The sequence below is a fragment of the Mesocricetus auratus genome, unplaced genomic scaffold (assembly GCF_017639785.1).
Source record: "Mesocricetus auratus isolate SY011 unplaced genomic scaffold, BCM_Maur_2.0 Super-Scaffold_100025, whole genome shotgun sequence".
In the NCBI taxonomy this organism is placed as follows: domain Eukaryota; kingdom Metazoa; phylum Chordata; class Mammalia; order Rodentia; family Cricetidae; genus Mesocricetus; species Mesocricetus auratus.
Window position 1 is genome coordinate 8697336 of NW_024429206.1, and position 23164 is coordinate 8720499.

Consider the following 23164-nt stretch of genomic DNA (forward strand, 5'->3'; position numbering starts at 1 on the left):
GTGGCGCACGCCTTTAATCCTAGCACTCGGGAGGCAGAGGCAGAGGCAGGCGGATCTCTGTGAGTTCGAGGCTGGGCTGGACCGATAGCCTCCAAAACAATACAGAGAAACCCTGTCTCGTAAAAACCAAAAAAAAAAAAAAAAAAAAAAAAAAAAAAAAGATGAGTCTGGAGAATAGAACTGGAATCTAAGGAGATCGGGAAGGACATCAGAGATTTAAAAAAATGAGGATGAGAAAGGGATGTGTGGGTGGTGGTGGTCCTTGGACAGACAACTGGTAAACAGTGGGTATAACCCAGAAGACCTGAGGAGAAATGGGTCATAGATAGTGCGACTGGACTAAAAAGTAAGTGGAAGAGAAGCGTACTACGGGAGAAGGCAAAGGCAAGGGTCCGGGTTCAAAGCTTGGAAGAGCAATTACTAAGCCCATCATTTCATTTCTCCTTTCCCGCCTCCACGAGAGGGAAAGAACCATGTGACTCAAAGGGGAAGGAAATAGGGCGATTGCGCTTTGAGAAAAGTCCAGGCTGGGGACAGGAAAAGGGACTTGAGCGACCTTGAGGGTGGGTGAGGCGGTGACAGGACACTACCAGGGATTACAATTAGAGCCCAAGGCCAGTTAAGTACAGAACCTGGTCCCCTTTTCTCCTTTCTTCCCCTTGTTCTGGCTCCAAGTTAAAGAAATTCGACTGACCAGAAGGGGACCAGGACCCGAGGGTGTCAAGACAAGCAGAGGAGAATTTCTCAGGGACTTCGGAAAGATGGGGTGCCTCGGCCGAGAGTGGGGTTCAGCCTGGGCTCTAACCTCACCTCCCCAACCCCCTCCCCCTCGGGGATGTTGCCAAGGTCGGCATTCCACCCCCACCATGATCCCTAGCTCCTTGACCCCAGTCAACACTCAGCATCATGACGAGCTTCCCTGAGCCTCGGACTGTCCCTTAGGCCTCTTCGCTTCATGCCCGCCCCGCCACCCGCATCTTCACCTGCTGCTATTCTGGGCTTTCGCTTTAGATCCTGTCAGAGCCCCCACGCCCTCCTCAGTCAGGCCTCGGGTTTTAGTTCGATAAATTTCCACATCGGACGCGGTTCTAAACCCTTTCCCGTTGGCTCCCCGAGTCTCCTCCATCAGCCCAGGGTTAACAGTTGCCCGACCGCCGCTTCGCTCTATCCCTGCCCCGCTTCCCTCTGAGCCCTGCTCTAACCTGAGCCGGGTTCGCGATCCCCCACCCCCCCAAGATCAGGCGTTTTCCCCGGCCAGGGATCCTTCAGCACTACGTCCCCCGGCTTCACGCTCCCACAGCACGGCGCTGTGTCCCTTTAGCTCGGCGTCCCCCACCCCCTTCAGCCCAGTGCCCTGCCCCCGGTTCCTTTCATCCCTGCGTTCCCTCCCGGCCTTATGTCCCCCGGCCCCGCGTCCCCTGAGCTCCGCGTTCCCCCAGTCCAGTGTCCCCCGAGCTCCGCGTTCCCCCGGCCCCGCGTCCCTTAAGCTCGGCGTCCCCGACCCCCACCCCCAGCCCCTCCAGCCCGGTGCCCAGCCCCCGGACGCCGCCGCGTTCCTGTCCCCGGTTCATCCCTGCGTTCCCTCCTGGCCTAGCGTCTCCCCGCCTTGCGTCCCCCGGCCCCGAGTCCCCCGAGCTCCGCGTTCCCCCCGGCCCGGCGTCCCCCGAGCCCCGCGTTCCCCCTTCCCCCCCGGCCCCGGGCCCACCCCACGCCCCCTCAGCCTGGCGTTTCCCTGCTTGCTCCCGGCCCCGCCCCCGCCGGCCGCCATGTGACGGGAAGCAGCTGATGGCCTCTGCGGGCGGCGGCGGCGGCGGCGGCGGGGCGGGGGCGGGCGACGCGGGCGCGGAATGAAGCCCCGCGGCCCTGGGGGCTGAGGTCCCCGCCGCCGCCTGGCGCGGCCCGCGCGTCCTCATGGAGGCCGGAGGTGAGTGCGGCGGGGACGGCGGGGCGGGGACCCAGGTGGGAGCGCAGCTTTGTTTCACTTTCGCTGTCAGCGGCGCCCGCCGTCCTCCAGCGGCCGCGGGGACCGGAGAGGGCGGCCGACCGGCTTGGCCGGATCCCCGAGCTCACGCCGAGGGCGCCGGGCCCTGGTCGCCTGCGACATCCCGGCCTCAACGCCCGCCGCGGCTCTGGAGTAGCAGCGGCAGCTGGGTGGGTGCCTGGGAACGGGGTGGGGCCCGGGACGCTGCGCTGCGGTGACACGTAGGACCCGACACCCTGGAGGGTGAGGTCCAGTCCCGGCTCTGCCCTTGTCCCCAGATGTCACCAGGAACCCTGGAAGAGAGAGAGCCTGGGATGGACTTCCTGACCGCCTGGAGAGCGCCGAGTGGCTCAGGAAGGCTTAGACCTGCAACCCCCGGGGCTTCTCTCTCAAGGGCCCTTGGCCCTGCGGCCCGCCCACAGAATAGTGGCCTGGATTGGGGTGGGGGAGGTACTGCCAGACTCCAGGGTCCCCAAATTCCCGAGCTTAAAGGCAGTTTCCGTAGGGCAATCTCAGAAGTCAAGGCCTAGGGCTCAGACTTGGCCCCAGTGAAGTTCAAGCCTCGCCTAGGTCTGCAGGACTAGGATGCCCCCAAGGGCTTGCAGTGCTGGGTGGGATGTTTGCAGGCGGGTATTCCCTGGGGTGGTGTCCCCTTTGCATTTAGGAAATGACATTTCTTTGTTTGCAGTAGCCAGGCTTTCAGGGATAGGTGTCACCGGCAGTTCTCCAGGTTTCCATCTAGATAAAAGCTTTGAGCATTTTCCCCATAGAATTCTATTTAAATGGCCTCTACTGATTTCTTCTGTGAATCTCTTTATAGCTTCCGCTCTCTCCTATTAATGCCTTATAGTTAAATCTCAAAGCAGTCTCTGACCAGACTCCCCCTTCTTCATGGTGCAGTTTTCCCCTCTAGTGATTGACCGTGTTGTAAGGATGTGGGCAGAATTGTTGAGAGCTGCCAAGCCACTGTTAAAAAGGCCAGACACTAGGCTAGAGTATTACAATAGAAAAGAGTAGAACAGTGGTTAGAATTAATTATTAAGTCGGGCGGTGGTGGTGCACGCCTTTAGTCCCAGCACTCGGGAGGCAGAGGCAGGCGGATCTCTGTGAATTCGAGACCGCCTGATCTACAAGAGCTAGTTCCAGGACAACCTCCAAAGCCACAGAGAAACCATGTCTCGACCCTCCCCCGAAAAAAGAATTAATTTGTTAATTCAACAAATATTTGTTGAGTATCTACTATGTCCTGGGCTTCCTCTAGTTCATTGCTGGTCCATAGAAATATAACAGCAATATGTAATTTAAATGTAGTAGGCACGTTTTAAAAAGAAAAAAAATCCTGGAAGTGGTAGCCCATGCATTTAATCCCAGCATTTGGAAAGCAGCGGCAGGTGGGTCTCTGTGAGTTCAAGGCCAGCATGGTCTATAGAGAGTTCTGGAGAAACTGTGTCTCAAAAAACAAACAAACAAACAAACAAAAGGAAACAGTTGCAATTAAAAAGCTGTCTACTTCAGGCTAACATCTAAAATATTCCAAACTGATTCATTTATGTGGTCAAACAAAAGTTACAGGACTGTTTTGGACTCAAAAAAATTTCTGTGTGGGTGGTTTAACTACCTGTATATCTGTACCACGTGGTGCATGTAGTATCTGGTAGAGCCGGAAGAGGGCATCATAGCTCTGTACGAAGTTAAAGATGGTTGTGAGCCACTAGGTAGTGCTGGGAACGGAACAGCAAAACACATGCTCTTAACATCTGAGCCACCACTACCACTGAGGTTTTGCAGTCTGGTGTGTATTTTATTCTTTTTAAAAACTGTTCTTACATTTATTTGTATTTTATGTATATGAGTTTTTTGCATGCATATATGTCTGTGCGCCATGCATGTGCCTGGTGCCTGCAGAGGCCAGAAGAGAGGGAGTGAGATCCCTTGAACAGGAGTTACAGACAGTTGTGAGCCACCATGTGGGTGCTGGAAATTGAACCCAGGTCCCCTGCTAGTGTATCAAGTGCCCTTAACTGCTGAGCAGTCCCTCCAGCTCCCTTCTTAACAGCTGTGCCACATTTCATTGGTCAGCAACTTCTTGTGACAAGTGATAGACAGGCAAGGAGGACTGAGGAGGAGATAGCCACAAATGCTACCCAGAAAGCCCTAGTGTAAAGAAAGCTAAATGGCTAACACTAAAGGAAAGTAACTTAGTCACCTTGGTGAGTCAGGAATGTCACCAAGAAGCTGATGTGGATACAGACAGGGCCCTGCTATTCTTTTTTTTTTTTTTTTTTTTTTTGGTTTTTCGAGACAGGGTTTCTCTGTATTGTTTTGAAGCTTGTCCTGGAACTCACTCTGTAGACCAGGCTGGCCTCGAATTCACAGAGATTCACCTACCTCTGCCTCCCGAGTGCTGGGATTAAAGGCGTGTGCCACCAACGCCTGGCTAGCCCTGCTTATTCTGATGGAGCCGCCAGTCAATACTGTCCAAGCTGATGGGACAGCGTAGCAATGCAAAGATTCCCAAGGCAGGAAGGACCACGAATCCCACTACCAGCTGGGTTCCTGGCTCCACCTCTGCTAAAGCAAGCAAGCCTCATGTGCAAAGAAGTGCTTGAGAAGTGTCTTTCCATTCTGCCTGACTGTCTACATACCCCTTGTTCAGTTGGAAAGCCTGGAAGGGGGTGGGGTAGGGCAACGCTGGTTAAAGCTTGCAGAACTTCAGCTCCCTAGGATGGTGACTATGGTTAATAACACAGTTATATACTTGGAAATTGCTGACAGGTTTTCAGGAGAGTCCCCACTGAAAAAAATGCTAAGAATGTGAAGGAGTGCATATGCTCATTAGCTGACTGAGCCCTCCTCCCCCACTGCCTGTATATCAATGTCAGTATATCACATGGTATCCAATAAGTATACTTGCCTATCAATTGAAAAAAAAACCCAATCCAAGCAAAGAGAGTCATGTAGGTATAACCTTAGATGAAGCTGGATCTTTCTAGTCTGTTTCATTTGTTTTGAAGTTGTGCACGCTAATTATGGCTTTGTTTTCCAGACTCCAAGAGACAGCTCCTGGTTTCTTCTTTTAGAGTCTAGATTCCTGACCTAAAATAGCAAGAGATGAAACCCCAAATCCCAGAAATAGAGTATGAATTCTGGGCAGGGCTAGGGCTTAAGAATTTTGTGAGAATGATGGCACAAGCATCTTGGTAGTCTGAGGGGGTTCCCTTTCCTCTATATTTAAGGTTGTATTCCATGTCTGTTTGTCACCGAGGGTCTCCTGGTAGCCTGACTGCCGGCATTGGGAACAGCATAGAAGGTGCTGCTGTGAGCAGACCTCCTCGTGCTGAGGGGTAATGATCTCAGTAGTGATGAAGAATTAGTGAGGAGTTGCCAAGGCACTGGGCTGGGGTCAGAGCGAGCTGTCCTTTGAGTCAGTTAGTGTAGAGTAGGGGCAGCCATGGAGAGGCATTCCCATGGAGGGAACAGTTGGTGCAAAGTCCTGAGGGTTGGAACTAACTTGAGCTTAGTCAGATGGGAGAGGGCAAGAAAAGAAGAGGCCCAGTCTGGGTTTGAAATGAAGGCAGGGAGTCAGGGACAGTATATTTGGTTTGATTCTAAGAATAAGTGAAACTACAAGCTAAGAGGCAAGGAGAATGGATGATTAGGAGCCAAAGCAGAACCCAGGAGCAGTTAGAAGACTGTATGTAGTCCAGGCAACAGGCCGTGCTGCAGAGAGTCAAATAGTAGCCGTGGAGATGGGAAGGAGGTGTGGTGAGGCTTTTTGAGACAGGCTTGACTGAACTCGACAGTGAGTTGGTTTGGGCATTATAGAAATCAAGGCTGGGCCCTTTTATGTGGTGTGGTGCACCGTCATGTCCGAAGAGTGGCTGCTGTGTGTAGGAGGAAGTGAGTCAGGGGCAAATAGTGTCAGGGTGGATGCAGTTTTCTCAGGCGCATCACTGTTGACACTGAGGGCAGAACATGTTCATTTCCCCAAGATAAGGCTCATGCAGACACATTGCATGCACCAGAGGGGTCCAACACAAGCACATACAGCTTTCTAGGAGGAATGATCCCAGTCTGTATGCACAGCAGTTTAGACCCAATGTATTAAAACCTGTATCTCGAGCTGGACAGTGGTGGCACACGCCTTTAATCCCAGCACTCAGGAGGCAGAGGCAGTCGGATCTCTGTGAGTTTGAGCCAGCCTGATCTACAGAGTGAGTTCCAGAACAGGCTCCAAAGCTACAGAGAAATCCTGTCTCGGAAAACATAAAAAACTATATCTCCACATATAACCTCAGGCAATGAATGCTTTCTTTATAAAGCCAAGATATGATGCATTAAAATTCTGTTTGAAGACTAAATTTTCAGCACATCTGTGGGCCCAGCAAAATAGCTCAGTGAGTTTTTAAAAGCACTTGCATCAAGAATCATTTTAAGCCCCCAGACCTATGGTGGAAGGAGAGAACTTGCTCCGGAGAGTTGTTGTCTGACCTACGCACGCCCTATGACATTCATGTGTGACCTCCTCCACACACCCTGTGACATCCGTGTGTACAACCATAAAGATTCTTGCACACATAGCAGAAAATGCTTTTTTTAAAAATGTGCCTTCTGTGTCACTGATACAATGCTAACCATGGATTAGCATTGTGTGTCACCAAGGAAAGATGTGGCCCTCTAACTAGGAAAGTGTGTGCCAACTGCTTTGAAGCCCAAATGTAAGAGACACATAAAAGCAGGTTTTGGAATAATGAAATACAGCTTTTTTAAATTAGATTCTAGAGTCTGGAGGGGTAGCTCAGTGGTTATGAGCACTGGCTGAGTTGGGTGGTGGTGTTGGTACATAACCTTTGATCCCAGCACTCAGGAGGCAGAGATAGAAGGATCTGTCAGTTTGAGGACAACCTGGTTTACAGAGTGAATTCTAGGATAGCCAGGGCTACACAGAGAAACCCTGTCTCAAAAAACAAACCAAACCACTGGCTACTCTCTTAGAGGGTCTGGGTTCCATTGCCAGCACCCACATGGTGGCTCACAACTATCGTAACTACAGTTCCAGGGGACCCAACTCCAGGCCTCAGACTTACAAGTCAACTGCGGAGGAGCTGTGGTTAGGTTGGAGGAGCACTGCCCACTCTGAGGAGGGGGGCGGGTGCTGTCATTTCAGTGGTGCGGGACATGCTCAAGTGCTGGCCTCCAAGAGAATGAAATGAGGTTGATAGTGGGAGGTCGGGGTGCTGCCTGTCAGTAGACCTAGGTGTGAGTCTTAGAAGCAGAAAACAAACAGGACATGAATGGCAAGGGACTTGTACCCTGCAGGGAAAGGAACAACATAGCAAGTGACTCGATGGAGGGTTTAGTGAAGGGGTGTGGTGGCAGGCCTCCGTGGTAGACCTGGGAGCCTTGGATGTGTGTTTTCTGCTTTGGCAGGGTCTCTAGAGGCACAAGAGTGTATTAGTAGTCACTTAGAGCAGGTTAAACTAGGACTAAGGACATGGGGAGAGTAGGAAGTAGAACCAGTAGGTCTGCCCTGAAAGGAGGTGGGAGTGGGAAGTAGCCCTTGAACTGAAGACACCAGGTTCCTTTTGAGGAGGACCATAAAGGCTTTCATTGGCTAGAGTCCAGACAAGAGGCCTCTCACTTTCTTCCTGCCTAGGCATTCACAGGAAAATGAGGCTTCATTCACCAAGTCCACCACCAGGGTTACTCTGAGTCATGCAGTGGGAAGGGTTGCCACTGAGTAACCACAGTGGAATGTAGCCTGTGGCTACTGTTACTGCCCTAGGTCATTTGAGCAACAACTCTCTCCCACCAAGTCTTGGGCAGACAGCAGCTTCCCTAGTCTGGTGGTGAGGCTAAAGTATGACGTCTCCTTCCCCAGAGGAACCGCTGCTGCTGGCTGAACTCAAGCCTGGGCGTCCCCATCAGTTTGACTGGAAGTCAAGCTGTGAGACCTGGAGTGTGGCCTTCTCCCCAGATGGTTCCTGGTTCGCCTGGTCTCAAGGACACTGCGTGGTCAAGCTGGTCCCCTGGCCATTAGAAGAACAGTTGTAAGTCTTCTTGGTACCCTAGGGGATGAGGGAGGTCCATGAGGAGCCATTGGGTGCTTTCCCAAGTTAGTCCCTGCTCTTTGGGGTCTTTTCCAAAAATTGGTGAGCAAAGAAGGGCTAAACAGTTGAGGACAGGGTCCCAAAGCCCCACATTCTATACATAGAGAAGCCAGGTCTGTCTGTAGAGTTTGTTGGCCTCACACTGACATTTTTGACAATTTTATTGAGCTAGAGGTGACACCCATACCGTTTGACCATTTGAGGTGCCTGTGCTCTGTGATGTACTTTTGTAATCGCAGTACTCGGGAGATGGAGGCAGGAGGACCCCCAGCTGAAGGGTAGCTTGCACTAGGTGGTGAGACTGTCTTAAAAGAAAAACTCATACTAGAGTGTACAGTGCAGCAGTGTTTAGTATTTGCACTGAGTTGTCACCTGTCACCAAAACCAATTCTAGAACATTGTCACTTCCTCAACAGGACCTCTTTTCAGTTGTCCTTCTCTGGCTTTGGCCTGGTGACTACTATGTCTTCTGCCCCCACTGTCATGACTACTTCTTACTGGGATCTTTCTGCATGTGTCTGTCTTAACACAGCTCTGAGTGCCTCACGGTTCACCCAGGCTCTGTGTGTGTGTGTGTGTGTGTGCCACTTCTGTTTACTGCCCAGTGACAGGTACTAGTGTGAGGTGCCAGACTCAGTTCACAGGCTTCTCACTGGTGGATGTTAGGTTTTGTCTGTTGTGAACAGCTTTGCTCTAAATGTTTCTGGACACATCTGCATGGGCGTGTGCATCCAGTGTTGGACTAAGAGAGTGACCAGCTGTTTTCCACAGTGCATGGTACAGTTTTACATTCCCCCGGCAGTGTCTTCAGGTTTGGAATTCTCTACATCCTTGGGACACTTGACTCTTGTCCTCTCTTTGTTCCAGCCTGGCACTCCTGGTGCAAGGTGGAATCTGTTTTGCATTTCCATCCTGGCTGAGGTTGTTGAGCCTTTTCTGAGTCCTCCCTTCTGAAAAAATACCTCCTCAGGTCTCTGGCCATTTTTAATTGGGTCTCTGTTTCCTCTTTGTTTGTTCCTTTGTTTTCTAACCGAGCTTATAGTTTCTGATCTTTTCATGGGGTAGACAGGCTTCAGGGTCTGAATGCTGTGAGCTCCTGTTTGATGTAACTCCTGTCTGTCCTGTGGTAATTGTGTGTGTGCATTTATTTTTTTATTCAACCAGTGTGTATTTATTTATTGCAAATCTTCATCACTTGGCACTGAGCTAGAGGTGGAGAACACAGTATACATCAGTGTTCGTTCTGGGGCCTCTCAGTGTCTCTCAGAAGTAATGGGCTAGATTTATGCTTGAATACCTTTTGTGAGAAACATACTGCCTTGATAATGGTAATGCCACCAAGAGTTCTGGTTGTCCTAGGCAGGCTGCACTGCTGGGGAGGAAGGTGTGACTTACACAGTCCCCACTTCCTGGAACCCAATTCTCAAGAATCCTTGGAATGCCCAGAGTGGAGGCTACTGAAGTGACTGGTTGGTGGGCTGCCTCCTTGGGGTGCACTAAATGATTTCCAGTCACTGTCTTCTGTAGTAGGAAGGGAAGGTCAAGGTCATTCACTACTATGTGTTATATTTTCTAAGGAGCCTTCAAGAGAGACACTTTGTATCTTGATCAGAGTCTAAAGTCAGCCGTTGTCTGAAAGTCTTTGTTGTTTTGCTTTTGTGTTTGTTTTCCTTCAGGGCACTCTTTCTCAGGTGTATACATTGTTATAGGTAAAGACCCCTCCTGTGATGACTAAGAAAACCAGAAGAGGTGTTGCAATGCCTGTCCTTTTCCTGTCATTTATCACAGCAAGAAAAGTATTTACTAGTGTGTTACGTGAGAAATGACTTGACTGGGGGGACATCACAGGTTTTGAAGAGTGATAATCAATGTAGTGCAGTGCAGCGCAGTACAGGCAGATGGCTTCTTTTAACAACAGCTAGACATGGCACTGCGCCTGTCATTACAGATGCTTGTGAGGCCGAGGCAGGAAAGCTGCCCAAGCAACCTAAGTAAGACTCAAATAGAATGCTCAGCAGCAGGGCCTTCTACTGGAATGTATGAGGCTTTAGCCTCCATCCCTACTGAAAAGAATACAAACAGCAAAACAAACCACACCACTATGATGCAGTAATGGGTACCATGTGCAGGCATGGTATGCAGTAGGCATATGCAGTGGAACAGTAGTGTGATATGACCCACATGACTTCGTTAGAAGTGAATACACAGCCATTTGTGCTGATCTGTTCACTGAGGTTAAAATGTGCTTGGCTTGTGACTTGCTTTGTCCTTGCTGGACCTTGGACCAGGCCTTTGTGCAAAGACTCTTACCACAGGGCTATGACGCCAGTCTGTGAGTAACATTTGTTATTTGTTTCATTTCTGGATATCCCATTGTTTCTTATGTTTTGTAAGTTACAATAATTGTCACTGGCAGCATTTATAGTCTTGTTAGGGTGTATCTGACCCTTTGTCTACTTATTTATTCATTTTTTGCCAGAACAATCAAAGGACAATTTGTAGGCATCAGTTTCCATCGTGCGGGTCCCAGGCATTGAGCTTGGGCTTTCAGCGTGGCAGCAAGTGCCCGCATCCCACCTGCGGCAGATACAGAAATAAGAGCACTGCTTTTCACAAATTAGAAGTTCTACGCTGTTTTATTACTCCTGTGACTTGTTCCTTTTTCTCTTTAGAGACAAGGTCTCCCTGTGTGGTCCACACTGGTCTTGAACTACTGATCCTCCTGCATGAGCCTCCCAAGTGCTAGGATTACAGGTATGCAGAACCATACACTTAGCTCTGTGGCCTTTTTTCCCCTCCCTCTCTCCCTCCCTCCCAGTCATAGAGACCTTGATGAGGTGACACTGGCCCATTTGGACCAGGGGCTACAGGAAGTTTGATTTTGGTGTCTGCATCCCAGGATAAGATGCTTCACATTTGGAAGCTGAAAAACATGGTGGGGTGTCTGGGTCACGTGACACCCTCCAGACTCCTATAACCCCCTTCATTTTACAGTACTGTTTTTATCTGGAGCAGCAGCATTCTTTCTCCAGATAATGACTGGCTGGGCTCTAAGGGTACTGTCTGTCCTGACTGGTGGGCTCCTTTAATATTATGCTGTGCATAGAAATGAGGGAGCCACTTCCCAACGAAGATTTGTTATGTATACTGTGATCTTTCAGCATGTATCCCTGCACACCAGAAGAGGGCGCCAGGTCTCATTACAGATGGTTGTAAGCCACCATGTGGTTGCTGGGAATTGAACTCAGGACCTCTGGAAGAGCAGCCAGTGCTCTTAACCTCAGAGCCATCTCTCCAGCCCCCAAAACCTCTATTTTTAAACCCTGTCATTTGGCTGGAACTGGACCAGCATATCTGTAGTCTCAGCTCTCAGGAGGCAGAAACAGGCATATCTCTATGAGTTCCAGGCTAGCCAGAGCTAGATAGTAAGATCTTGTCTCAAAAACAAGTTCACCGGGCGTTGGTGGCACATGCCTTTCATCCCAGCACTCAGGAAGCAGAGGCAAGCGGACCTCAGTGAGTTTGAGACCAGTGTGGTCTACAGAGCAAGTTCAGGACAGCCAGGGTTACACAGAGAGACCCTGTCCTGAAAAAACAAACAACAAACAAATCCAGTCATTTTTTACAACATCGATAAACCCAGAAGACATTGTAAACAGTAAAATAGGTTAGATGAGGCACTTGACCTTCTCATATGTTGAGTCTGATAGACTGATAGACACAGGAGTGCGGTGCTGGCTACCGAGGATGAGAGTGGTGTGTGACTACATGTTGGCAAGGCTGCAGAGCCCCGGTGGTGGGTGGGTTCTGGGCTCTGATATCCACTTGGAAGCTGTTGACTTTTTAAAAAATGACAAATAAAAGAACTGTTGAGAGCATAAAGCAGATAGAGCTGCCCTGGGTATACTCTGCTGACCTCCAGTTTATGTTAGAGAGCCTCCATTTCTCCAGATGAGCTTGATATTTTTTTTTTAACATACAACACTACACAGTTGACAGAAATGTGGTTTAATGAATCTTTTCAGAACAGGTGAAAATAAAGCAATCCAGTCACATGTGTTATGTATAGGAATCTCATGAAATAAGTCTGAGCTTGCCTAGGGATCTGGGGTCCTCATCTGGTTTCCCGAACTGAGTGTCAAGATTGCTCAGAAAAGTGGGGCCTACTGTCTGCTGGCCACATACAGTGCGTGGAATAGTAAACGTATACTTTCAGACCAGATCTAGAGTGTCTGCTTAACCTGTGCTATTGTGACAGTATTGGGGCCAGTGGTGCACAGGGCCTGAGCTTCACTTCCCTGGACTTGTCTCCCAGTGGAATGTGAAAGGTCAGGGCTGGGCGGAGAGGTCCCAGGGGCAGTGTCCTCTGCAGTGCCTTGGTCAGCTCTTCCACTGATGAGTCCCAAGCTGGATGCTCTGCCAGGGAATAGGTGGAAGAAGAGTGAGCCTCATTGTCAGCTGGGGCGCAGCGAGGACAGACATGGACTGTCCTCATGGCTGGAGTGGTTCACTCCCAGCCTCCTGGGGATTTCTGAGCTGGAGATGGGGGCTTGTTGAGCAGGAGAGCGACAGATGGAGATTATCCATGTTCTAATTCTGTCTGTCCTGGTTCTAAACCTGTGCTGTACATTGCACACTTTCTCAAGGGGAAACGTGCTTGTTTCTCTCTAGGACCCAAACCCAAGAGAACTTCTTGAGCAAGTGTGCGGCTCCCTGGAGCCTGTGTGCTCTACTTATTCCACAAGGCAGGTCACCCCATTTCAGGGCTGTTGCAAGTTGAATGGGTCAAAGTAACGAAGTCTGTGTCCCATGAATTCCAAAAGAAATTGAAACCATACCAGAACTCACCAAATGCCAGAAGTGAGTTCAAGAAATTGAGTCTCGGGCTGGCATGCTGGTTGACATGGTTACAATTTAGACTCATTCAGGAATGTCTGCTTTGCCCAGCATCCCTAAAGGATTCGAAGCCAAAAGCCGGAGCAGCAAAAATGATTCAAAAGGACGAGGCAGCTTGAAGGAGAAGACACTGGACTGTGGTCAGATTGTGTGGGGGTTGGCCTTCAGCCCGTGGCCCTCCCCACCCAGCAGGAAACTCTGGGCACGCCACCATTCTCAGGTGCCAGATGTCTCTTGCCTGATCCTGGCCACAGGCCTCAACGATGGACAGATCAAGATTTGGGAGGTGCAGACAGGTATGTCCTTCTGGTTAGTACTAGGTCGGGGGCATTGCTCATGACATGTGGTCAGGCCCCATAGGCCCATGAACCACCACCAGTTGGCTGAGGAGTGGGCAGCGACTGGCAAGTCTGCCATCATCTTATATTGATCAAGGGCTTCTGCTTCCTCCAGGGCTCCTGCTTCTGAATCTTTCTGGCCACCAAGACGTCGTGAGAGATCTGAGCTTTACACCCAGTGGAAGTTTGATTTTGGTCTCTGCATCCCGGGATAAGACCCTTCGAATCTGGGACCTAAACAAACATGGTAGGGGAGGTGCCTGAGTATTGCATCCCTAATCTCACCAGTGCCATTTTACTAGAGTTGTCTTCTGTCTCCAGCTTACCCAGCAAGCCTTTCTAAGATGTTCTTATAGCTAAACATATTTTAATTCCAAAAGTTCACTGTATATTTTCCTGTAGGGGCAGGGTCTAGATCCTCCCCCCCAGGGCACCAATGCCAGAGAGTGCTTGTGCGTCTTATATAACTGCCATAGAATAGGAACAGAACCCACACATATGCCCTACTTTACACCATCTCTAGAGTACTCGTAATCTCTAACGTGGGGTAAGTGCTCTGAAAACAGTTGCTACATTGTATCGTTTAGGTAGCATTGACAAGATTTTATATTCAATACAGACAGTTTTTCTTGGGCGTTGGTGGCACATGCCTTTAATCCCAGCACTGGGGAGGCAGAGGCAGGCGGATCTCTGTAAGTTTGAGACCAGCCTGGTCTACCAAGTGAGTTCCAGGATAGCCTCCAAAGCTACAGAGAAACCCTGTCTCGAAAAACCAAAAAAAAAAAAAATTCTAATTTATTAGTATTGTCCTTGAGTAGAGGGAGCATAACACATGCCACAGCCTATATGTGGAGGTCAGAGGTCAGATTGCAGGATGAGTTCTCCCCGTCTGTGGGAAAATGAGGGCAATAAACTCCTCTTCCCTTGGTCAGCATTCTGGGTCAACAGCAGAGATGTATGGAACTCTCCCCTGAACACAGCTTGCTCAAGCAGAGTGCTATAAAAACTGACCACCTGCAGGGAGACAAGTACTCTAGGCTGAGATTCTACTTCATGGAGATTCCTTTTCTTTCAGGAAGCCTCCCAACTGGACTGCCTCTTGACCAGGGCCTCCCGGCCAGAAGAGGCACTATCCTTCAGGGAATACTGACGATGTCTGGAGAGGTTAAAAATGGCCTCTAGGGGCTGGAGAGATGGCTCAGAGGTTAAGAGCACTGACTGTTCTTCTAGAGGTCCTGAGTTCAATTCTCAGCAGCCATATGGTGGCTCACAACCATCTGTAATGAGATCTGGTGCCCTCTTCTGCAGGCAGAACACTGTATACATAATAAATAAATCTTTTTTTTTTTTTAAATGGCCTCTAAAGAGACTGAGCAAAGCCTGCTGGTCAGCAGCCTGGGATGGACAAGCTAACTCATGAGAGAGCACTGCAGTCCCAGAGGTCAAAACCCTGTTCTGAATCACACATCCTTAGAGGCAGCAACACTAGGGAGTGTCCAAATATGCTGTCCTGTGGTCAAAGTACAGACACTTTGAGACATCAATATGCAGCCAGTCCACATACCCATGAACACACATGAATGGTTTCATTATAGCCAGCCATATGTTGAAATGGCCTTTTTGAAGGCTGTCTTGGCTGGCAAGATGGCTCAGTGGTAAATGAACTTGCTGCCAAGCCTGACCACACATGGTAGAAAGAAATGGTAAAGGAGGCATTCGTAGAAGAGACAAATGACCCAACAAGAGAAGGGTCAATACTGAGCTGTCGTGGCTTTTCTGCTTCCCATTATGGGGCAATTCTCCTACCTTCTCAGAAGTGGTACCTTTAATCCCAGCACTCGGGAGGCAGAGACAGGAGGATCTCTCTGAGTTCAAGACCAGCATGGTCTACAGATCAAGTTCCAGGACAGCTTGTATTATTGGAAAAACAACAAAACCAAAATAAGAAATGACAATGGTAATTAGTGCTTTAGCCTTAGCTTGCATAGTACATACTATACAATGGTTCTCAGTTTGCCTAATGCTGCAACCCTTGATACTCTAGTGGTGGTGACCCCCAACTATAACATTATTTTCGTTGCTACTTTGTAACTTAAGTTTTGCTACTGTTATGAGTCATAATGTAAACATCTGTGTTTTCTTGGATTCACAGGGATTAGGTGACCCCAGAGGGGGTGGAGAAGCACTCTCCTGCAGCCTGAGGCTTCCTCAGTATGCAGCTGCTTCTCTGTTTGAAGGCAGGGAAGTCTAAGACCAAGGTGCAACAGGTGGCTGATGGCAGGGGGCTCACTCCAGCCCATAGATGGCTATTTCACCAGACAAAGAGGGCAGAGAGCTCTCTGTGCTTGCTTTCATAAAGCACTAGGCCCCCATGACCAATTTTTCCCCCAAAGACCCCATTCGAAGTACCATCACCTTGGAGATGGTTTGTAGCCTATCAAAGTTGGGGGTCCCCACCGTCTATAGCAGCTTGTAGCTAAACGGGTACAGAGGTGTTTGGAGCACCCTCATCCACACCACCCACTCACTAAGAGCATCTGTCTGGGACTGGACCTTGAAAACAAGCGGTCTAAAATGGGTTTGCCAGTGAGGACTTCTGGAAGTCTGGGCCCCCTTGAGTTAGGCACAAGCTCCATAGCTAAGCTACCCAGCAGCCTCAGCCCTGCTGTACTTTTCTTTCTGAGACAGGGTGTCTATGTAGCCCTGGCTGTCCTGGAACTCTCTACATAGACCAGGCTGTCCTTGAACTCACAGACCTGCCTGCCTCTGCCTTCCAAGTGCTAGAATTAAAGGTTTACGTCGCTGTGCCCAGCTCTGTCGTATTTTTCATGCTATGTGTGTTTAGCCTAGGTTGGCTCTGAACTTCATTGGAAATTGTGTTTCCTCCTCCCAAGTGCTAAGATGAGAGGCTTGAGCACACCTGATGGGAAGGTTCGAAGCAGGTTCAGTAAATCCCTCCCTGAAGGGGAGAATGGACTGGGTGACAGTGACTAAGTGTGTGGGACAGTGGGTGCTTTTCTCTTTTGTTTTTATTTATTTATTTATTTTTATTTTTCATTTTTGGTTTTTCGAGACAGGGTTTCTCTGTATTGTTTTGGAGGCTGTGCTAGAACTCGCTCTGTAGGCCAGGCTGGCCTCGAACTCACAGAGATCCACCTGCCTCTGCCTCCCGAGTGCTGGGATTAAAGGCGTGCACCACCAACGCCCGGCCCCTCTTTTGTTTTTAAAGTTTATGTGGATGTATGCACACCGTGTGTGTGTGTGTGTGTGTGTGTGTGTGTGTGTGTGTGTGTGTGTGTGTGTGTTACTCACAGAGGTCACAGGACGTGTCAGAGTCCTTGGAGTTAAGGATGGTTGTGAGCTGCCATACAGGTGCTAGGAACCAAACCTGGGTCCTCCACAAGTGCTCTAACCATTGAGCCATCTCTCCAGTCCCGAGTAGGGTTTTCCAGGAAAAAAAGGGACAAGATATGTTACCAGATGCCAGGCATTGTCTTACTAACCTGACTTGCCATAGTACATTTGGTTATGACAGCTTAATTGCCAGAGAAGTAACCACAGTTGAGTTTCACAAATTAGTGATTTATAGCCACTTGTACACGTGAACTTTGTGTGTTTTTTGCTTGGCTCTTTATGTCCCCATTGTTAGCTACCTTCCCTGTATGTCTTCCACACTTCCCTGACAATTGATAGCCATATCAGGAACCCAGGCTAGCTCCTTCCATAACTATGTATGTACTTGTGAAAATACTCCAGAATACACGTTAGGTTTTGAGGTCATTTCACAAAAACAGTCTTATTACTCATCTTTTTTCCCTGTATATTGCACTTCTCATTAAGCAATACCTGACTTGGGGAAGTCTGTTTCTATTCCTTCTGGACTGACACCCATTAACTCACTCATTCTCATGTGAGCCGGCCTTGAGAAAGCACAGCTTATGGCTGTACTGTGAGTGCACAGTGCAGTGGCCTCGGAACCAGGCTGTCTGAGCTCACAGCGCATGCCTCTGAGGACTGCTCCCTGCCATGCATGCTTGAACAGGGTTCCATGGGGAACTGTGAGACTGGCAAGTCTGGACAGGTGTGAGTGCTTAAAGTGCTGGGTTCCTGAAAAGATTGTCTTCTGTGCTGTGTGCCTTTGCCATGCTCACCTGTAAACCAGAGGAAGCCGCAGGGCGTGAGCTCCCTTGGCTTTCGGCTGCTGCGTTCATAGACTGCAGGTGTTCCCTTTGTCCTTTGCTTTCCAAGTGTTTAAAATGCCAGGTCTTGTTACAGTTCTTGTCCTGCACTAGAATGTGGGTTTGGGCTCTAGCTGAGAGCTAGATGATTGTACCGGGTCTCTTACATCCTGAGGGCTGATTCACCCTCTGCTCTTCTCCGGCAGGTAAGCAGATCCAGGTGTTATCTGGCCACCTGCAGTGGGTTTACTGCTGCTCCATCTCCCCAGACTGCAGCATGCTGTGCTCTGCAGCTGGTGAGAAGTCGGTAAGCATCCGGTGTGAGTATGCACAGCATGTGTGTACCTGAGCCAGAGTCCATCTGCTGGTGTGAGTATGCACAGCATGTGTGTGCCTGAGCGTGTGTGATTGTGTACAGCACTCATGTTCAGAGTACATCTGCCAGTGTGTGAGTGTGCACAGCATGCATGTGTTTGAGCCCTACACAACTCTCTGGAGGCTGGCACTTGAACATGACCGGGAGAGGAGGATTTGGAAATAGGTACGTCATCTCTGGGGGTGGTTCCTTTTCCAGAGTGGCCAAGTGCAGTATTTTCAGACTTTTTTCCCCTTTGGAGTCTAGGATTTTAAAATCTACAGCCCACATCCAGACCCCAGTTTCCTGAGTTGGAATCTGTCTAGTTTGACTCCATGTGATTAGGATTTACAGTTCAAAGCCTGGCAGCAGCAGCCATGGTCTGTTGTTAAAGGTACTGGAGCCCAGAGGCAGTCTGGAGAGGTAGTTTCTGTTCTGTAGGAGTTTCTGCAGCTTCACTGGCCTCACATGTGTCAGGATGGGAGGTTTGACATAGCTCAAGGACTTGAGCATGTAAGGTCTGGAATGAGCAAAAGTGAAGCATTTTCCTTCTCTTTTCTTGGCTACAGGGTCTTATGTAACCCAGGCTGGCTTCAGACTCATTATGTAGCTAAGGTGACCCTGAACTGATCCTCCAACCTACACCCTCAGACCCATTTTGGGTGTGGGGGGGTTCCAGTCAGGGTTTCTTTGTGGCTTTGGAGCCTGTCCTGAAACTAGCTCTTGTAGACTAGGCTGGTCTTGAACTAGAGATTCACCTGCCTCCCGAGTGCTAGGATTAAAGGTGTGCACCACCATCACCCGGCTCACTCTTAGACCCATGTTACTACGTAGTGCTGGGGATGGAACCCAAGGCTCTGGGAGGTGCTTAGGCAAGCTCTCTACTTAGCTACATCTCTAGCCTCAAGAGTTATGAAGATAAAAGTGGAAAATGGAAACCCTGTTTAGATGATTCACATCAAGGTTTAAAGTTAGGAGCTAGGTCAGATGCAGTCATGGGCTGGACTCCAAAGGGTGTGTGTGTGTGTGGAGGGGGTAATATGTGTTTTCCAGATAGGGTTTCTCTTCCTAGCTCTGACTGTCCTGGGAGTCGCTCTGTAGACCACACTGGCCCCGAATTAATCGAGATCTGCCTACCTCACAAGTTCTGGGATTAAAGGCGTGCTCCACCACCACCTGGTTTCCTAATCTTAAGCAAGGTGAATGTTAAATGTCTGGGAAGGGCACTGGTACTTGGTCTATGGAGCCACTCCTCATATCCGATCTTATGCTTGGCTTCAAGTGGAATGAGTTACCGATGCAGAGTTCTCTCTCCTTCAGCCCTGCTATCCTGTCTCCAGGAAGGACCAGAAAGCCGTGTGAATGTTGAGTAGGCAACCTTCTGTAGTGTGGCCTGGCCTGTGTGCTTTTACAATGGATTGCATCTTTGAAGTGCTGAAGCCTGCATGGTGGCGGGTTCTGCAGCCCCCCAGACTGTAGAAAAGGAGGAAGTTCCACTTTCTCTGCCTGAGGGGCAGGATCAGGGTTCCTGCGGTTGTAACTGCTCTGGCAGTTAAGCACCTTGCTTCTGCCCCTCACCAGACCAGTTCTGCCCTGTTGCAGGTGTTCCTGTGGAGCATGCGGTCCTACACACTAATCCGGAAGCTAGAAGGCCACCAGAGCAGTGTTGTCTCCTGTGACTTCTCTCCTGACTCTGCCTTGCTCGTCACAGCTTCTTATGACACCAGTGTGATTATGTGGGACCCCTACACCGGCGAGAGGCTGAGGTCACTTCAGTAAGGACCTTGTGGGGTTACACATGCCCCCTGAAATCTGGGACAGGGAGGGACACCTTGGATGGAAGAGGGCAGCTGGCCCTGCTTTGTGGTGCGGGGTCTCTTCAAGTCTATTGGTTCAGAATAGGAGACCACAATGACCATTTCCACCTGTTAACTGTAGTACCAGGTTCATAGTGACTCTCATCAGATCTGTCACCTCCAGTATAAAGTTCCCTGTCCTCACAAGCTTGCTCTGCTTTTTCCTTACTTTCTGTTGTTTCTAAAGCAAATGATAGTAGTCCTATAATTATCAGAGATCAGCCTAGAAAAGACTTTGTGTTTTCACTGTGACATTAAAGTGGGGGCTGACCTACTTTGCACAAGGAAATTAGCACAAGTATTGGTAACCCTTTTGACACCTCAAGACACTTGGAGCTTTCAATGGGCCTTATTTTCCAGTCTGCAGGTGCTACAGTTTTACATAAGGAGCACAGGTCAGAGCGTTTGGTTTACTGCCTGCGGGTGAGGATTCTTGGGGAGGGTAGCCATCATTCCAGACCTGTACTATTTCTTTGTAGTCACACCCAGCTGGAACCTCCCATGGATGACAGCGACGTCCACATGAGCTCCCTGCGGTCTGTGTGCTTCTCTCCTGAAGGCTTGTACCTGGCTACAGTGGCAGATGACAGGTAAGGGGGCATGCAGGAGACTGCCTTAGAGCTGGTTCTTGCAAGTAATGGCAGGCATTCCTTGCTGGACTCCAGCTCAGTGTACATGTGGCCTTCTGTCTCCCATCCAGGCTCCTCAGGATCTGGGCTCTGGAACTGAAGACTCCAGTTGCTTTTGCTCCTATGACCAACGGTCTTTGCTGCACATTCTTCCCACATGGTGGAGTTATTGCCACAGGGTATGTATCTGTGTTATTTTATCCTGCCATTGTGTCATTTACAGATGTTAGTAATTAAATGCAGCAACAGACATATGGCTCATACTGCCCTTAACAGCCAGTTCCACAAGGAGGCCTAAGATAAGGTGATGTGGAATTTATATGGACAATCATGGCCAAGATCACCTTACAGATGTGTTCTGTAATTGATAGTGGCACTGTCTGTTATTGTGCAAGCCCAGAGCCACCTTATGCTAGGCAAGCACTCTGCTATATCCCCAGCACCTTTCCTTTTGAGCTAGTGTGTAGTGGGCTGTGCTGACAGATGGCTTGTCATCAAAGGTATTTTCCTGTTTTGGGCCAGCCTTGGAATACCTGGTTCAGGCTCTCATCCTTCTTTAGTCTTATGTAGCCGTTGGGACCACAGGCATGGGTCTCATCCCCATAATCCTATGGTGTAGTCATTACCGAGCAATTTATAGCCCTTCCCAGTCAAGAGTGCACTTCAGCTTCTGGAGTCTCCTATTTCTAGTCAAACTGGGACAACCACTATTGGGAAAACTCCCTAGGGTCTGCTAAGGATTGGTTTCTGTTGTTTCAGGACAAGAGATGGCCATGTTCAGTTCTGGACAGCCCCCCGTGTCCTGTCCTCACTGAAGCATTTATGCAGGAAAGCCCTTCGAAGTTTCCTGACCACGTACCAAGTCCTAGCACTGCCAATCCCCAAGAAGATGAAAGAGTTTCTCACGTACAGGACTTTCTAGCAGCACCCGCTGTCCTAACTCCTGTAGCAGAAGCAATGCAAGGGACTGGCTAGGGTGGAGCCAGCCAGATCACACTGGACCCGCTGTGGACCTTTCTCCCCACTGGCATGTGCAAGTAGGTCTGAGTGATGCCACTTGTGTGGTGCCAGCTTTACCTCGTCGTTGTCATTGTGAGCAGCCTTGTCGGTCTCATTGTCTTGAAGCCAGGTGCAGTTGTGGATGTTGTTTGGGTAATAAATACAAGCAGGCTCCAGAGCCTGTCCAGTGGTGGCCAAGTCCACACTCCCTTCACTGGGAAGTGCCTGCCCAGTAGCACAGTGCCTGCTGCCCGTTTCTAGTCAGTGGCTGCATGGTTTGAAGTTCCTCTGCTCTGGTCAGAGGAACGAACATTGGTATTTGGCACATGCTTCTGGCCAGGACATTCCTATGGAACCAAGTTATGTTACTAAGCTGCAGGTGGACTGGGCTGTGCTCTTCGCCAATACACTAGTACTGGCTTTTATTTTTCTTTAAACAGTGGTGTGCATGTGTAGGAAATGACAAGTACATCAGATCATATGAGGAGGTGTCCTCAACTGCATGACGGTCAGATAGATGGCCATTTATCAGCATCATATTTATTTGTGTTTTCTCAGCAGATAGTAAGGTACAACTGTGTTTTCTCAGTGGTCTTTAAAAACCAAGAGTTCTTAAGTGGCCCAGTTGTGAAGCCATGTCTTAGTTGTGTGAAGTCAGTATTGTCACTGGCTCATGCTATCAAGTGTGTGTGTTTGTCTCTGCTGCTTGACTTCATGGGATTCACCCTCCAGTTCCAACTGCCCTAAACAGAGCCCCTTCCAAGCACCGCTCTTCACCGGCGGCAACAGCTACCTATTCAAGATGCCTCACTCACACAGAATCTGCCTTAGGAAAGTTAATATATTTTAAATTATTTTAAAAGAAACAACACCTTACTCTTTGGCTTTTCTTAATTGATACGTTAAGGGGCAGTGTTAACAGTGTACAGTGTGTGTGTAGAGGAGTCTCCTCTATCATTTGAAGAAAACATTGCAAAACGAAGCTTTCATTGAAGGGAGAAAAGAGAACAAGAAAACTTGTCTCCGTTCCTTTTTTTCCCAAACAGCACAAAGGGAGAGCGGGACACTAGTGGGCAGTTCAGCCATGTGGCTGAGATTTGCCTCCAGCCCTGACCACTTGGCCACAGCTTCAAACTCCACTGGGAACCTTGGGGAACAAGCTGTCCATGGACAAGAAAACGATTTCTCCCTTAGACAGCACACGCTCAACTTGAAGGTTCATCGTGCTAAGAGTGTCTCCACCTCAGATGCATCTTACACAGCTAATCTGAGAAACAGCAGGTTGGTCATGGCGCACCAGGTGCCCTCCAGTGTCCATAGCTGGCTCAGGGCATGTGCATGGTTCTTTACCATTGTACAGAGACCTGTAGGCAACAGTCTGAGGTTTCTAAGGACAGCCTCCAAGGAGAGCTTATCCTGTGACACTAGCGACAAAGGCCTTGACAGGAATGCAGGTGGGCAGGCCAGCAGGCATGGAACACTGAGCGAGCACCTATTACTGTGGAGGATTGTGTAAGCGCAGCCCAGCTGCAGACAGGAACACCACAGCATCCCACCCCTCTCTGACAAGTGAGGCTTCCACAGCCACTGCCTCAGAAAGGCACAATCTGAAGGCTAACTGTATCTTTACAGTTTCAATAGAATTTGGAACCTGCAGGAAAGTCTTCAGAAAGATAGGTGTTTTGTTTCTGATAGGATTTATCTCACTAGGCTGGCAATGCTGCCTCAGCCTCCCAAGTACTGAGATGATAGGTATATTACCACAGAATAGTTTTGGTCAGAAACCCATTAGCACCCATTTAAAGCAGATACAAAGTGAAAA

General features: G+C 49.3%; 1 protein-coding gene across 1 annotated transcript; it reads left to right on the forward strand.

Moving 5' to 3' along the window:
* Positions 1-1787: 1787 nt before the first annotated feature.
* Wsb2 (WD repeat and SOCS box containing 2) lies at positions 1788-22358 on the forward strand. Its single transcript, XM_040731692.1, has 9 exons — positions 1788-1924; positions 7863-8031; positions 13039-13283; positions 13441-13572; positions 17710-17810; positions 19461-19633; positions 20194-20304; positions 20415-20522; positions 21103-22358. The coding sequence occupies exons 1-9, from the start codon at positions 1912-1914 to the stop codon at positions 21263-21265; spliced, it is 1215 nt and encodes a 404-aa protein (XP_040587626.1). The 5' UTR covers positions 1788-1911; the 3' UTR covers positions 21266-22358.
* The last annotated feature ends 806 nt before the right edge of the window (positions 22359-23164 follow it).